The 17411-nt window shown below is 34.4% G+C and overlaps 2 protein-coding genes across 10 annotated transcripts in view; both read right to left on the reverse strand.

The window, feature by feature from the left end:
* Positions 1-17411, reverse strand: part of LOC117565699 (fibrinogen-like protein 1) — a 169469-nt gene that overhangs the window by 104771 nt on the left and 47287 nt on the right. For 2 of the 9 annotated variants that reach the window (XM_052002619.1, XM_052002620.1), the window contains exons 1-2: positions 3546-3770; positions 2726-3476 (exon numbers count right to left, since the gene is read on the reverse strand). The exons of 3 other annotated variants lie outside the window; for them this stretch is intronic. In XM_052002619.1, coding sequence (XP_051858579.1) covers positions 2726-3476; positions 3546-3626 — 832 coding nt within the window. In that variant the 5' untranslated portion in view covers positions 3627-3770. Of the gene's footprint in view, positions 1-2686; positions 3477-3545; positions 3785-17411 lie in introns of those variants that run through there. 4 more of the 9 variants (XM_052002621.1, XR_007954584.1, XR_007954582.1 and 1 more) reach the window with 4 other exon arrangements.
* Positions 12335-17411, reverse strand: part of LOC117565729 (fibrinogen-like protein 1) — a 47881-nt gene continuing 42804 nt past the window's right edge. The window contains exon 6 of the mRNA XM_052002626.1: positions 12335-12626. The gene's annotated coding sequence lies outside the window, so the exon portion shown is untranslated. The remainder of the gene's footprint in view (positions 12627-17411) is intronic.

The following is a 17411-nucleotide window of genomic DNA, read 5'->3' on the forward strand; positions in this document are numbered from 1 at the left end:
TGTTCTTCTCTAATGTTCTCTGATGTCCTATTTAATTCGTTGTTTTCTGAACGACATAACTGAATATCTTTTTCATGCTTTATTAACATATATTTACTCTTCTCTAATTTCAACTCAAGTGTTTTCTGATGTTCTTTGTTACTTTTAATATTCTCACTCAATCTCTTTATATTTTCATCTTTTTCAATTAATCTAGAATTAAGGGATTTTAATTGAACTTCACAAGTTTCTAAGTATGTGGATTTATCTGTTAGTTGTTTTTCTAATTTAAGAATAATATTTTGTTGAGAATTAATTTCAGATTTAGATTTATCAACTTTATTTTGACACAATTGCAAATCATTTTCCCCTTTGATTACTTTGTTTTTATACTCATTTAATAGATCTGCCTCCTTCATGAATGTTTCATGAATTCTTACAATTTCATGATATTTTTGCATAAGATCAGAATTTAATTCACTTATCTGTTTTTCCTTAGCTTCACTTTATTCTAACTCATTTCTAACCTGCCTGAAATAATCGAGCAATGATTTAACAGTCTTGTAGTTATGAAATCGGCACTGTTCTTCCAATTTTCGGTCTTCACACGTCTGATAGGAAGAAAACAAATACACTTTAATCACTCTTTATTCTTCTTAGTATTATGTCTTTGATCTCACTTCATCTCCAGTTGTTGTAGCCACCAAGAATATTTGAAGGACCATCAGTAACAAAACTCCGTTAAATTTTATTCTGGCCATTTGAAATGTTTCGACTGCCCGCAAACAAATTGAATTTGGAACTGAATTTTGTTATTTCGTTAAAGTTATTGAGTGTCTGAATCGGATGTGGAATGCGCTCAATAGATCTGAACGAGAGAGGTCAAGTAATGATAACCTAGAGGGTTGGCCTAGATTCTCTTTCGGCAGAAGAGATTTCAATGTCGGATGAGAAGACATTTCAATGTCGGATGATCGTCTGTAATTTTTTCTGTTCAATAGGTTCTGTTCTGTATGCTCTAAGCAGATTCTCCTTGAAGACCCATCTCTTTAAATATTTAAGTATTTTGATTACTATATTCGATATATATTAAATTGCTATTTTTTAAGAAGAATAATACTGCATTGTTTTGATTTCATTAATAATGGGTATCTTAGAGTCGAGCACACTCTACAGTAACTTTCCTATTTGATTATTGAGTGTTTCTTTCGTTTTTACGGCCAAACTTTTCGTAATTGTAAAATTTTAGGAGTTATGGTTAACTGGATTGAAATAAATTGTCAAATACAGCATTCAACATTTTTTTAAGTATTTTTTCGGTATATTTGTTTTTTTTTTTTTAATTAATACCGCTTTGTTTCGCTTCTATTAATAACCGGTAACTTAGAGTGTAACTTTTAAATTTGATTATTAATTATTATTGAATGTTTCTTTAGTTCTTACGGCAAACAAACAGTTAAGGTGGTAAATATTACAAGATATCATTTTCTTTTGTTAAATGTTGTTCTACATTGACATACTAAATATATCCATCGATATATTTTAGAATTTTTGGTATATTTGTAGAATATAATTTTTGTAAAATGGGTAGCGGGTATCTCACAGTCGAGCACACTAGATCTTCCATTTGCTGGTCGAATTCATCTGTCTAATAAGAAGAAAATAAATACACTTATAGCACCCACTATAATACATTGCTTTGTGTAATTGTTATTAACTTACCATCAACTTATGTTGCAAAAACAAAATTTTTTTTGTATTATTAGCAACAAAACTGAGTCATTTATGTTTAGATAAGAAACGAATATGAGTAGATCGATTATTAAATTACATTAATATTCAAGGTTCGACTGAAAGGATACGAGTATATACAAGATAATCACAAGTTTACTGACTTTTAAGAATTTGCACCTCTATTGAAACCATCTAGAGACTTAAAATGTACTACATCAAAAAATAAAATAAATGTAATAAAAACTGAAATATTTCCATTAAAAAAATAAATCGCTGCATTAAATAGTTGATCGTCTTATTTTCAGAACGCAATTTCTTAATGCACCAATTATACATAAATGATTACATAATTGAGTCAAATTTGGGAATTTCAGCTTTTCAGTTTATCACTTCTTCATCGCTTCTTTGGGGCGAATTAGCATCTTAACTTCTTTAAGTAAAATACAATTGTAACTATGGTCCCACCAACATAGATTTTCCCCATATGGAGCATTTAAATGACTGCATAAGAAACAACAAAAATCTATAATTATCTGTATTCCTTCGAAAATAAAAATTTGCAATATTTACCAAGCAAAACAATATTTGTGCCACCAGCCACTTTCTTGCCAAACTGCGCAATTACCAGAATCATATTTGTCGTTGTCGTGATCGAATGTTGTGAATTTCATGTTTTCAGAGTATCTCATGCCATCCTGAATAAAAGTTCCATTGAATTTACCCAAACTCAGTGCATATCCATTATCTTCATCAGATATTTTGAAGTCGTCATAACGAGCGTTGTAGGTATTTCCATTCCGAGCAACCAAAGGTATGTAAAGTTCGAAACGCTGCAAGCTCGTGATACGATGTATCTTTTCTAATCCAAGAAAGAAATCGCTTTTAAAAGAACCGAAACCTTTGCGATACGTTGCCCAATCCCTATTGAAATCCTCATCTACCCAAACTCGTTGTTGTATTACAATCCATCCAGGTCCAGCTAACTGACTATCGCACAAAACATTGAATAAACCTATGCCAGAGACATTGAATTCATGAACTCCTGAATAATCTCCGAAAGTTGGGCATGTGGAACTTAATTTATCAAGTTCATATTGACATAACTGATTTTCTTTTACTTTATCTATTAGCTTAGTTTCACTTTCTGTTAATTTCAATTGAATCTTTTTCTGTTCTTCTCTAATGTTCTCTGATGTCGTATTTAATTTGTTGATTTCTGAATGACATAACTGAATATCTTTTTCATGCTTTATTGATATGGATTTTCTCTTCTCTAATTCCAACTCAAGTGTTTTCTGATGTTCTGTCTTATTTTTAATATTCTCACTCAATCTCTTTATATTTTCATCTTTTTCAATTAAACTAGAATTAACAGATTTTAATTGAACTTGACAATTTTCTAAGTTGGTGGATTTATCTGTTAGTTGTTCTTTTAATTTAAAAATAGTATTTTGTTGTGAATTAATATCAGATTCAGATTTATCAACTTTATTTTGACACAATTGCAAATCGTTTTCCCCTTTGATTACTTTGTTTTTATACTCATTTAATAGATCTGCCTTTTTCACGAATGTTTCATGAATTCTTACAATTTCATGATATTTTTCCATAAGATCAGAATTTAATTCACTTATCTGCTTTTCCTTAGTTTCACTTTGTTCTAACTCATTTCTAACCTGCCTGAAGTAATCTAGCAAAGGTTTAACAGTCTTATAGATATGAATACGGCACTGTTCTTCAGTTTTTCGGTCTGATTCACACGTCTGATAGGAAGAAAAGGTATACACTTTAATCACTCTTTATTCTTCTTAGTATTATGTCTTTGATCTCACTTCATCTCCAGTTGTTGTAGCCACCAAGAATATTTGAAGGACCATCAGGAACAAAACTCCGTTAAATTTTATTCTGCCCATTTTAAATGTTTCGACTGCCCGCAAACAAAATGAATTTGGAACTGAATTTCGTTATTTCGTTAAAGTCATTGAATGTCTGAAGCGGATGTGGATTCCGCTCAATAGATCTGAACGAGAGAGGTCAAGTAATGATAACCTAGAGTCTCAGCCTAGATTCTCTGTCGGCAGAAAAGATTTCAATGTCGGATGAGAAGAGATTTCAATGTCGGATGATCGTCTGTAATTTTTTCTGTTCAATAGGTTCTTGAAGACCCATCGACAACAACATTGTTTTCAATTTCTTTCAGTCGCGTGTTGACAGTGGGGTCAATCTCCGAACTACTCGAAATTATGCTCGAATACTTTCAAAACGACAATGGGACTGAGTTTGTATTAATATATATGCTGACAACTATTTGGTTAGCAAATTTAAAAACAACTTTGTAACGTATAACGAAGCTTGTTCGTTTAAGAAGCTGGAGGACTTGTAACGATACGAAAGGCGTACGCGATCGCTACAGCTGTTGTCTGGTCGGATGGGTGTGGGCAAAAGAGAAAAAATCCTTTCCGCTACGTGCTTCCGTAGATTAATTACATTATTAATAAATTCGCGTACTTAAGGAAGGGGGAGTGATTTCACTCAAATATATATTATATTTTTTTTTCTTTTTCCCGCACTGTTCACTATTTATTTACGTATGTCACTTTTGTCTTATACTTGGCGATATATGTATATAATATATTTTTTCTCTAGTTTCTGAGAACTGCCATGAAAAAATAAACAGGTGACTTGCGAGAGAATGACTAGCACGAATGAATCATCTAAGCCTTGTCAAACGGACATTAAACTTTGATGCTTTCTTATCTTCCCATTCTTTGCCATTCGCTGCCTTAAGATGCATCTATCGCGAAAATCTTTCTGCAATGTTGCTAAGCCCCACACACAGAGGGCGCTAATTAATATTTCCTAACAAAATACATATATCCTACATGTTTATACTAACACTAAACAATTATTATACATCTAACATTTAACTAACAAAAATTGGGTTATTAACATATATAAACATAACTTTAATAAATATATTACATTAACTACTATTTTCTACATCTAGTGCCGTGGCGCTGCACTATGTTGAATTTGACCCGTTTTCGTGGCCAAAACTCATTTTTCGCAAGTATTCAAATTTCCGTTTTTTTAATGTTACCATGTTGAGAAATGATCAAATCGTGATATTGTATACCTAAAATGTTAACTTAACAGTTTAGTGTTAAAATAACAGCTGTTAAAGTAAGCTGTTGCAAGCGGACACCACGTGCTGTGTTAAATGTTAAATTTGCGGTGCAATTTCAAATTGGCATATCTCCCACAAAAAATCATTAAATAATAAAATTTAAAAGGAATATTACTTCTTCAAGTTATTACTATGTGTTGATACTAATATGTTGGGTGTTTTGTTCGTATTTTTCTCACAATTTGTATATTTAGCAAGTGTTGTCCCCTTGTCACTTTTCGAAAGAAAGTTGAACTTTCCAAAAGGTTTTAACTAAAATGTTCAAATTTGTTCAGTGAGTGATCATATACATGTTGTAGATTTGTCAATTCTGAATTCATAATATGTAAGCTCATTTTGCGTTTTTTGCGGTTTTTTGCGTAATTTGAATTATTAGGGAGCAACATTTTGATCAGAATTGCAGAACTGCTAGAAGTGTGGCATAAGCAAGGAACTTTTGTGAGAAACAAAATGCCATATACACTTTCACAACTTGTTGATCTTGCTGTCCTATTAAGATTACTTGCGTTAAACCCTGAAAAAAACCGTCACTATTCGCAAAATGATAAACAAGCCCTTGGTCAAGCCTTTGCGATTTTTTTTTTCTTGAATAACTTCCATATTTTTTATCCGATCTGGACCAAATTTGCAGAACGCATGATAAATAGGATATTTATCTAACTTGAAAATTGCTTTAGATATTCGCTTTTTTTCGATTTCTGTGGGCGTTGACACGCCCACTTTTTTAAAATACCTTTCTATAGTAATAACCTTCATTATACAAGAAACCTGCATTCAAAAATCTTGTTAATTTCAAAAATTTTAATTTTGGCCACAAAAACGGGTCAAATTCAACATAGTGCGCTGGCATGTTTTTTTCTACTTGGCAAAAAAAAACCTTTGCCTACTTTTAGGCCCAACCAATAAATGTTGGCGGTCCAAGCGACCACTACAACTTGATTAAGTTAATAAGAGTATAATTGCGTTTTTATACCCGCTACCCATAGGGTAGAAGGGTATTATAATTTTGTGCCGGCAGGAAATGTATGTAACCGGCATAAGAAGGCATCTCCGATCCCATAAAATATATACTATATATTCTTGATCAGCATCAACAGCCGAGACGATCTAGCCATGTCTGTCTGTCCGTCCGTCCTTATGAAACAGTGGATCTCAGAGACTATAAGAGATCGAGCTATATTTTTTTAGAAAGCATTTGTTATGTTTGCACGCAGATCAAGTTTGTTTCAAATTTACAAATCAATAAAAATAAAGTTAGCGTCGCGAATTGTGGTATATGTAATAATAACTATAGTAAATATGATTCCTGAAAATTGGCTGGGATCAGATAAAAATTGCCGAATTGTATGGGCAAAGCACGCCTACTTACTAGGGTTCTTGGTGGCTTTGGCTGGTATATTTTCAGTATTTTTGTAGTATTTTGGTATATTTTGAAAATAATACAGCAATATTTAGCTTTTATTCAAAATGCGTAGCGGGTTTCTCACAGTCGAGCACATTCGGCTGTAGCTTTCTTACTTTTATTTTTGATAAAGAAAGCTATATATAATTTAAGAAAACTATAGTAATAACAACTTAGGCCTTGGACTATTTGAGGTTTACTTGTATTGCATTACTTTAAAATATTCAGAAATTTGTTTTGATTTGTTGGAAATATCTACTAAAGATTATCGAACATTTCAGTTTTAGTATCCCGTTTTTCTCGCAAATTTAAATGTCTGAGTATAATGTGTGTTTGCAATAAATAGAAAACTTCTTTGAGCCAAAGCAAAGTAAGTTGCACCTTTTCGAATGAGTTAAATATTTTGCCAGGTAAAAGCTAAGCAGAAGTAAACTGTTTACGCTTCGCATAGACACAAACTCAGACTCGTACACATGAGTGTACTCGTTGGGGAAAAGAGCTGAGATTATTGCCATTTTGCCGCAATGAACTTAACCCTTTTTCGTGTAGAAGTTTTCACGAAGATCCCAGTTTGAAATACCGCTTTTAATTAGATTTATGCCCAAGAGAGCGATTCCGACTCGACTCCGACTACAACGATGTGTGAATTAAAAATGTTTGTAAATTGCAAGCAAAGAATTCGCTCTTCCCCAGGGTTGAGATTGAGATTGAGAGAAGGAATGAGAACGGATAGGAAAGGTGTTGTGGGAAAAACCCTTGCTATCAACTTGTCCGCTGTCAATTACACAAATAGCTCTTAGGCTTTGCCCATTCTATTGCCATTGTCGGTGCAGTAGTCAAAAGTTAATCAAATCAATGTTTGCCGGTCTTATCTTAGATACATGTCTATTTGTTATTTGTCAATCACTAAGCTACTTCATGTATGTCAATATGGGCCAGGTGCCAGATCCCAATTTTCCAACCCAGACCCAGACCCTCTCACCTACAATCCAAGTGCTTTGTTCTTACACTTGACTGGCCACATTTTCCAGCTCACCCCAAGAGAGAATGAGAGAAAGAGAGAGAGAGAGAGAGACGGATCCGTCTGTCAATCTGTCTGTCTGACAGTCTTAGTGTCTTTCTGTTTGCCTTCTTTAGTCGACGGCTTTCTGGCCCTGCTCTGTTTGAGCTCAGTACATGCTTCATCTAGCTCACATAACACCAATTCCAATTTGAACATAAAATCGAACTGGGACAAAGACATTGAAATTGAAATCAAAAGCGGGAACGAAAACAAGAATAGAAACGAGCATGAGAACGAGAACCAAAAAATGGGAATGAGATTGGGCAACGGCCAATGGGAAGGCAGAATAAAAATGGAAATGAAAATACGTACTTGGAGATGAAAGTGGAAACTAGCAGCAAACATGGAAAGCAACTTTGTAGTTTTGCTTCAAATTTATCAGTCCATTATACCTGATAGGTACGAGCACAATGAAATCCTTTGAAATGCTGCCAAGAGAACAAAAGACTCGAAAGCAAAATGAAGTGGTAACAGAAAACTAAAAACAAGTCAGGCTAAGTTTGAAACAAAGAATGTAATAAGTACAAAATTATACACAAATTAAATAAATAAATAATTATTACAAACTTAATCTATTAAAATATGAAGCATGTTCAAGCAATTATATATATTATATATAAATTTGAAATGCACAAAAATAAAAGAAATGTAAATTAAAAACAGTAGACAATTTGGTTCATTTATCTAAATACAAATTATATTAGTCTGAAAAAAAGTATTTCAACTATTTGGTATCCTTTTTTCACAATATAAATAAATAATAAAATAATAAATAAAAGAATATACAAAAATAGAATTTGATTAAAATATTTAATTGAAACAAAGCAGAGAGATATTATTCTAAAAATATAGTAAATTAATCACAGAAAATATACCAAATTGAGAACTAAAGCAGGTTACTATAAAAGGTTATTATAAAATTAATATACAAAAAAAAACAAAAAATACTATTATGCTCAAAATATACTGTTGAGATAAAAATATACCAAATTGTGAACAAAATTAAGTTACATTAAAAAATTAATATACCGAATTAATATATCAACAAAGTAAAATATACTATTGACTTCAAATTATACAAATTTGTGAACCAAAGCAAGTTACATTATAAAATTAATATACCAAAATATTCAAATTATACTATTGGCTTAAAAATATACCAAATTATGCACCAAAACAAGTTTCATTAAAAAATAATATAATATACCAAAAAAGTAAAACATACTGTTGTCTTCAAATTATAACAAATTGTAAAGCAAATTAAGTTACATTATACAATTAATATACCAAAATAATATACCGAAAAATCCAAAATATACCAAATTGTGCACCAAACCAAATGACATTATATAACATAATAATAACATATACCGAAATATTCAAAATATACTATTGACTTCAAATTATACCAAATTGTGAACCAAATCTAATGTAACTTGATTTGGTAAAATTAATATACAAAAAAATATACCAAAAAAAATCAAAATATACTATATGTTTAAAAATATACCCACTTAATATACCGAAATATTCGAAATATACTATTAACTTAAAAATACTCCAATTTGTGAACCAAAGCGAGGTTCAATCAAAGAAGATAGGAGAGGTAGAATAATGTCCCTTAAGTTATTTTTCTCCCTTCCTTTCTAATTGGTCTTCCGCCTATTTATTAAATAGACATTCTAGAGCCCAGAGTAAAGAATAAAATACTAGGCAAAAAGGGCAGCTTCAAATTATTTGCTTATGAATTTAATTACACAGAGCCAACAACACTTTAAAATGTCCCCCCTTCAACATTCTCTGGGTAGCGCAGATGAAAATACCCACAAAAGGAACTTAAAAATTCAAAGCATACTTCTGGGGGCGGGTCCAAACATCCCACAGGCTGTCAATTTGCTAAGACGCAAGACGCAAGACGCCAAGACTAAAGTGAAGTCATTAATTGTCGTTGTCGTTCGTCCTGTGGCGATTGAAGTCAAGTTTGACCAGCCGGAAGGAAAGGAAGCGAAGGCGCAGACTGGACAAGTGCTTACATATCGAACTGTTGCTAACTGAGACTTGGTGTTCCATTTAATTGTTTTGACGTTGCGCGTGTTTTGCATGCCAAAGCAGTTGGTGGCACGAAGGGAGGGCAAAGCAGGTGTAATGGTTGAACACCGGCTCTAAGGTATAATTTCTATTTGGCATTGCATACACGTCGCCGAACTCAGCGCATCGGCGACCGCCTTTTAATTAGCCTGTGCCCAGGATACCCACAGCTCATGCACTTAATTAACCAGGTCGGGGTCTCGTTCAGGTTCAGGTTCTGGGTCTGGGTCTGGGTCTAGTTTGTGATCGAAGCGAGAGAGCGACTAGCGGCTATATTCAGACAGTGCTTGGGCGTGGCGACGATTCAATTTGGCTTGATGGAGCGTGGCGCAAAGCGTGTGCCACATACGCAATGTTGCCACCGTTTACCGTGTTGCAAAGTGACGCACCAAAAAGTATGCATAACTAAATGCTGTTCGCATGCATGAGCTAATGGCCAAAGCCAAACGAATGGTAATTGTGTTGAAAGCGGTCCCAACTCAGGCAAATGGTGCAAAGGGAAGAGAGGAGTGGGAAGGGGCAACTGTGCTTGACCTCGGGCTACGCTAACTTCAATACGTGTCACCAACAAGAGTCGTCCACATCTCGTCGCAGGCTGAGTTCTCAGTTCTCTGCTGCAGTCATATTCTTTGTTTCTTTGTTTCTTTTTTTTTTGGCTTTGAGGCATCTGGTGAGGTTCTTTTATTGTTAGCTACGTGCGCCTCCTCCTCTGTTCCTCTTCTCCCCTTCCCTCCCTTTGCGCTGCCCCACACATGGCCTCCCCATTCCCCAGCATAAGCTAAAAGCCGCTGTATGCAAAGCTGCGTGAAAAATTAGCGTCATTGCCGTTTGCTGTTCACGGCAGCAGTCGAGGCGACAGCTGCGCGCCTCTTGTTTTACGGCCATTTTTTCTCGGCATTTTTTGATACCCTGTATAAATGGAGTGTTGGATGAGGGGTTGCTGAACGGGCATTAAAATGGTTCTTTATGGTTGTTAAAGGAAAGCTTGCAATGAATAATTTAAATCAATCAAACTATCAATCATTAATCAATCATTAGTCAACGGTTTTTCATCAATCACACAATCATTAAGATAATGAATCAATCGATGCATTACAAAGGTTCGATCAGTAATCAGTAATCACGCAGCCAATATCATTGTGCAAGAATCAATCATACAACATTTGGGCTGCAAAACAGTTCACAATAAGTCGGTCAATCAGTCAATCATTTAACAAAATATCAGTCAAACTTACAAAGCATAATTCAAATACTCAACAATGAGTCTGGAAGTCAATCAATTAGTTAACATATCTTTAAATACAACAATGTGTCAGAAAGTCAATCCTTTAGCCAAGCAAGAGGTTAATAAATCAAATAATATGTCTTTCAATTCAATCATTAAATCAGTCAATTATTTAATACATCTTATAAGGCATGAACGAAATGCCCCAAAAGGAGTCGGCAAGATAGCTAATCATTCAGTAAAAATATATTTATGAGTCAGTCAATCATGTAATAAAGGAGAAACTGGTCACACTAAAGTAGCCTTCATAAATCATTTAATATGTCTTCGAATTCGAAAATATATTATTCTGTCAATCTGTTTAATATAGCCTTTAAAGCAGCAATCAAATGCCCAAAAGAGTTTATTAATCAGACAACATTTCTCTAAATTCAACAATGAGTATGTTAGTCAATCAAATAACAATTTAGCGATTTCACTAATGCTTAAGTCAGTCAATCATTGAAAGCCAAACCAAACTAAACCGAATCGTATCTAAGTCCATTAGTTAATCAGCGAGTCAATCAAACAATCAACAAGCGTTGCCAATTGAAGAGTCAGCCTGGATAAAAAAGTCAGTCCATCCTTTTCCATGGTATCTCAATGTCGATTGGCACTCACACAAATCGTTTTTGGCTACGCCTTTGTTCTAGCTGCATTTTTTCAGGCGGCAGGCAAAAAGCAGCATTGCAGTTTCTTTTTTATCGTTGGTCTCGATGCTTTTGTTGCTGCTGCTGTTGTTGTTGTTGTTGTTGTTGGTTGTGCTGCACATTTCGTGGCTTTTGCGTGCTGACACATCTATGTGTGGGTGTATGTGTGTATGAGTGCGTGTGTGTGTGTGGATGCCTGTAAATGTGTGCAGCAGCAACAGCATGATTGGAGGACTAATAAAATGCATTAAACTGTGCATTTATTTTTTCATATTCGAAATGTTTGGCATTTATGCTTCTCATATTAAAGAAATTCTTTAAATTTCTTGAAACTAGACTGAATAAATCTCTTTAAATTTCACCCTTTCTTGAAGACTTAAATTTAGTTTAGCCCTTACACGTAGAAAGTATACAATATTTTTAAAGTATAGGAACTACATAGTTTAGTTTACATGCATTTAAGTTTACATACATTCAAATCGAAATCATAAACTTTAAATTTTCAGGGAATATTTGAGGATCCATGTTCAAAGTTTTCATCTGTTTTTTCTGTGCGCACTTTCAGTTTGTGCTACAACAAATTTAAGCAACTTTAGTTTGAACAGATTTAGCAAAAATAAATTGAATAAAGTGTGAAAATTCATCCACTCAAATAGGAATATTCACAGCTCAAAAATTGTATCCTATTTAAATGTTGTGCCTTCATTTGCAAATTTCCTGTCGGACCAACCTCTTGTTTTCCTGAATTCATATCAAAAGTTTCCGCAGTTGATTTGCAACCACACACGAGTGTGAGACCAACCACATTACCCACAATTCCAGGCAGTTTCTCTGCCACATTCTGTAAATCCTGCACGTGCAAGACCCAAAAAAAAAAACAAAAACAAAATCGAGAAACTACAAAAAACATCAACAACAAAATCTGCATTTATATTAGTGTGTGTTTATGTGTATTCCGTTTGTGCGTTTGCTCGCATGTCTTAAGAATTGTGTCCCACTCCAACTCCCCATTTACAAGCCTCCTCCACTTGCACTTTCTCGCTCACTCGCACTTACACTCGCATTGTCAGTGCTTGTCCCACTTTCAGTCGATGTTCCTTCTTCTCCTCGCTTCGCTTTCTATAACGGTTGCGTACCTTTTTGCATACACTTGTGAATTTCGAATATTTCACGAAAGCAAAATCTGTTGTCTCTTTTGCCTGTTTTGCGTTGGAGTATTACAAACTGCGAGGGTGGGTCTTGAAGTTTGTCACTCGAACCTAAGCAGAATAATACATGTGGATAATTAAATGTAAAGTTGTTTTTATTTTTTTTTTACCTTCATAATGAGTTATACATTTTATTGTATTGTTATTTATATTCGAAATTTATTTATTTATGCAATTAATAACATGAATTTATAGAAGTAAGTACTAAAGCTATGCAGAAAGATCGAATAATCTCAGCTTTTACTTAAGAGGAGTTGTAAAAAAGCATACAAAATATATATAATTGAATCACTGCAATCATCTCTATGTAGCCGTTCACATACTTCTGTGACTCATCTCGCAACGTCTGCCCCAATAAATGTGCGTGTGAGTGAGTGTGTTGTTTTTGCATTTGTCATCGAAAAATGTTTTACTGCTCACCCAGCAGCCAATTTGTGAAGCAACACACTCTCGCTCTCACCTTCTTTGCCTTTGCATTTGCTTCCCGCTCTGAATTACGAACGAACGAGCAGCGCACTCTGTCGCACTTGTGGGCCGCAGGTCGCAGTTCTGCTGCCGATGAAAGAACACAAAGAATGAAAACTGTAAATTTATTGTGAACCACATGCGAATTCAAAATGGTAAACAAACTTGCCAGTCTCTCTTGCCACAAGCAGAGCAGAACAGACACAGCAAAGAGGTCAAGAGGAGGGAAAATTGGAATAGTTGGCGAGGTTGGGAACGTGCCTTGGGCAAAAGCAATTAGAATGATCATAAATGGAAATTGCAAACGCAAATTGAGTTTGTCGGCGAGCTGCCAACACAATTCGCATTTTAATTAATTAGTTGGCAAATTATAAAATGTTTTATGTAGATTTTTGTTGCTGGCTTTTTTGTTATTGTGATAATCTAATCACAAGTTGTATAGCAACAAATATTTAATCGATTTTTAAAAGCAAGCACAGTCATAAAAAAATATTAATTTTACTTACAACGAATTCAGAGGTTTTACTTTTGATTTTTAACAATTGCATATAATTTATTTGCTCTTATTCAATTGTTTAATTCCTGCTCTTTATATTGATTTTTCGCCAGAATATTTAAAAAATTAATATCCCATTGTTCATGTTCTCTGCTGCTTGCAATCAGATTTATATTATGCAATGTAAATGTGCGAACTACGAGTGCATTTAATTAATTACGATTGCACATTTTGTGCAGCAATTTCAAGTAGTTTTTATTCAAATTTTCATTATGCGAACACCATGAGAGTGAGTGTGAGTGTGAGTACGACTACGAGCACTCAAGCTCATACTCGTATTTGTATTCGTATTTGGCCTGAATGTTGTATGAGTACTTTGCCTCCGGTCGCAACGCCACGCCAAGCAATTAAAAATGCTGAGCATTTGCAAGTAATTAAGAAAGTTTTTGCTACTTGTGTAACTTTCTGCTACCACACGAACAGAAAAGTCTGTCTGTCTTTCTGGCTGTCTGTCAGATAGATACACACAGTGAGGGGTCTGAAAATGGGGGAGGGGGGAAATGGATCACACACTTGATGCCTCGCATCATCTCTCACATCTCTCACATCTCTCACATCTCGCACATCTTTCACATATCAGTCAGGCATAAAATTCTAATGATAACTTGGAATGGTCTCCGCCGTTCAGCTGTGAAATGAGTTGGCATACCTGGCACTCACAGTGGCAGCAACAGCAACAGCAGCAGCAGCTGCTAATAAAATGTCAGCACGAAATCGAAGTCATCCTCTGGCAAAGCATCCCAGCAACCATCACCGAGAGAAATCGTTTCATGGCTTTCCATTTCACTTAACATAAGTAATACACGCTCACTCACTCTCTCTCTCTCTCTCCCTCGCACACACTTGCACACATAACTCATACGCAGTGGATGCAGCACAGCTCTAATATGGATTGCTCCTGCTGATGCTGCTGCTGATGCTTCTGCTGTTACACATACTTTATGGAACGTTGTCATAATCGCAATGCGTTTTTCATTTGCAACACACTTGAGTGGGGTAACATGATTTGCTCATGTGCTTGATACCATCAAATATTGATCAAGATTGCGATTTTCTAAATGCGTAAATGGGGGAAAATAAAACTGGGATCGTTTGTAATTCTATCCTATTCAATTTGATTTTTAAATTTTTTTAAATTTATATAAACAAACTAAAAAATATTATAGTTACTTATTGATTTATTTTCATTACTACTTAAAAGTTTATATTGTATTTAATCCTATATAATAGCGTATCTATTAACTTGCAAATATCTGCTTACGTCATTTAAGAATGTTTATTAATGAATGCTGCAGATGGGTCAAGTTCCTTTGGCTTAAAATTTGGTATATTTTGTACTCTGCGGTATATTTCGAGTGTATGTAGTACTTTAACGGTATACCAAATATAATCGTTGGTATATTTAGGGATTTTTGTAGTAAAAATATGTGTAACGGAGTTTATTTGGCTGATATTCTGGTATATTTTGTGTTCTATGGTATATACCAAATATGGTGTATGGTATATTTTAGTGCTGTTGTGGTATATTAATTCGGTATACTATATTTTTGGAATATTGATTGTTTAAAATGGGTTGCGAGTGTCTCACTGTCGAGCACACTTGACTGCAGCTTTCTTCCTTCTTTTAAACCGATGTTATTAATATCACAACACCAACTATATATTCTTATTGCAGCTGTTTCGACATTATCCCAGTACTCTTGAAGAGTATGAAACTATTCGTTTTAATTGTCGGTCTTCACCTGTGGCACTCTCACATTTCAATTCTAAAAAAGAATGCAAAGTTTGCTGCTGCCATGCGTCGCATTTTGAATGAACATGCCAGCAACAGAGGCAGAGATAGAGGCAGAGGCTGTGCGGTAACCCCCTGAGTAGGCGTTTAACTAGGATAGGGGCGTGGTCGCATCGCATCGCATCGCATCACTTGACTCTGGGATTCTCCCTCGTTCGTATCTGCTGCGTGCGTTTGGGATTTCCATAACGCAGAATACTTGAAAATCGTTTTGTGTGTTTGACACAGATTTCAGTCAGGCAATTTATATCGATTTGTTGGGCAGCAGAATTTAAGGCACTGCAAGCGAAACAAATTGTAAATGATTTTCAAAGTTTGTCGCTCAACACTTTAAGCGATGCCATTTAATATCGCTCAGCTGTTGGGATCAACGCAACGTGTGTTGCCTGACATTAGAGGCAACGCCTTCTGCCCAACCCATTGTCAAGTCGAGTGTAAGAATTTCACACACACACACACACACACACACGCCAAATGCGCATAATCACCATCTGAAATTAAGCACAAAATTTGAATTTAAAATGTTTTTGTTAATGTTGTTGTTCTATCGCACATTCTGTGTAAGCAGAGTTAAAGCAATTCATGCAGAAACAAAAGTAAGAAAGTAGAAAAACTTTGCAACTGAATGAAATTAAGCACAAAAAGTCGGCAAGAGCTAAAACTGCATGACATTTTTAATTATCTAGAACAAGCGCACTTAGCACACACACATTCACACACAGAGACCAATACACACATGAGTGTGAATGTGTTTGTGGAACTGTGGAGCAAGTAGCCGCATTAAATGTTAAAAAATATATGGAGGAAGTGCCGTAAAAAAATCATTAGATTGATTTTCCAGATTAAAACTGTGAATATGCATTTGGATATTTAAAGCAAAAAACTAAACTATATTTTAAAAATATACCGAAAATACAATACAAAATACTTAAATATACTGAAAGTTATATTTGGTATGTTGACATTCAAAATATACAATATAGTTCAAAATATTCCAGATTGCCAGCCAAACCAATTAAGATCGCAACAAGTTTGAGCACTTGTTAAATTTTTGATCTAGTAGTTATTTATGATATTTATTTTTAATATAATTCCTTTAAGTTGTTTTGTGGATAGCAGGAAGTAATTAAAATGCAAAAAACTTCAATAAACCTAAAATAAATTTGAAAAAAACGTTATCACTCTTTTGTATTTTAATTACAATAAATCAGCATTTAAATATGTAATTATATCTGTCAGTGTAAGTTTTTGTTCATCTCGAATGTGTCACTACGAATTCGATGCTTTGCAATTCTAATAAGTTTACCAAAAAATATGTACGATTACTATTCCATCGTGTATAACACAAAGTGCATTCAGAATGAAAAAATAAAAATGAAAAAGTTTTCTAGAGTTCATACGGAAAGTAGCTACATCATATGTTAAAAAAATGAAGAGGGATTTCTTTGAATCTAACAAATGTTGATTAGGATATTTTAGTTTCAAATAGTCAGTGAATAAAATGATGTACTTTCATTAATAATTAAATTGCGACAAAACAACTTTAGAATAGAAGGTTAAGGGTTAAGTTCATCTCGAATTTTCTATGAAACTACGAAAAATAAGATGTATACGTAATCTTAAAATTTTTAATAAGTTAACCACAAAGTACTTACTCCGTAACCACCGTGCACAACAAACTCAAAGTGCATTCGCAACGCACACTAGCAAATGTGATGCTCATACACACACACACACACACACGCACAAACACAATTACAAACACAAAAATCATTGCATACTTTTGTGGGCTGGGCATTTAAATGAAAATTTTGCAGTGCTAACTGCAAATGCAGAAGGAAGTCGAGTGAAAAGCACGTTCACACATAAACACAAACCCATAAAGCGAGTTAGAGAAAATAAGATATACGCAGAGAGAAAGTGCGAGAGAGTGAGAGAAAGAGAAAGAGAAAGTGTGGTAAATGGCATGCGAAGAATGCCTAAAACGCATTGAGAGCAGGCAACATGCTTTTTGCCTACGCTT

This window comes from Drosophila albomicans, chromosome 2L, assembly GCF_009650485.2.
Source record: "Drosophila albomicans strain 15112-1751.03 chromosome 2L, ASM965048v2, whole genome shotgun sequence".
Taxonomy (NCBI): domain Eukaryota; kingdom Metazoa; phylum Arthropoda; class Insecta; order Diptera; family Drosophilidae; genus Drosophila; species Drosophila albomicans.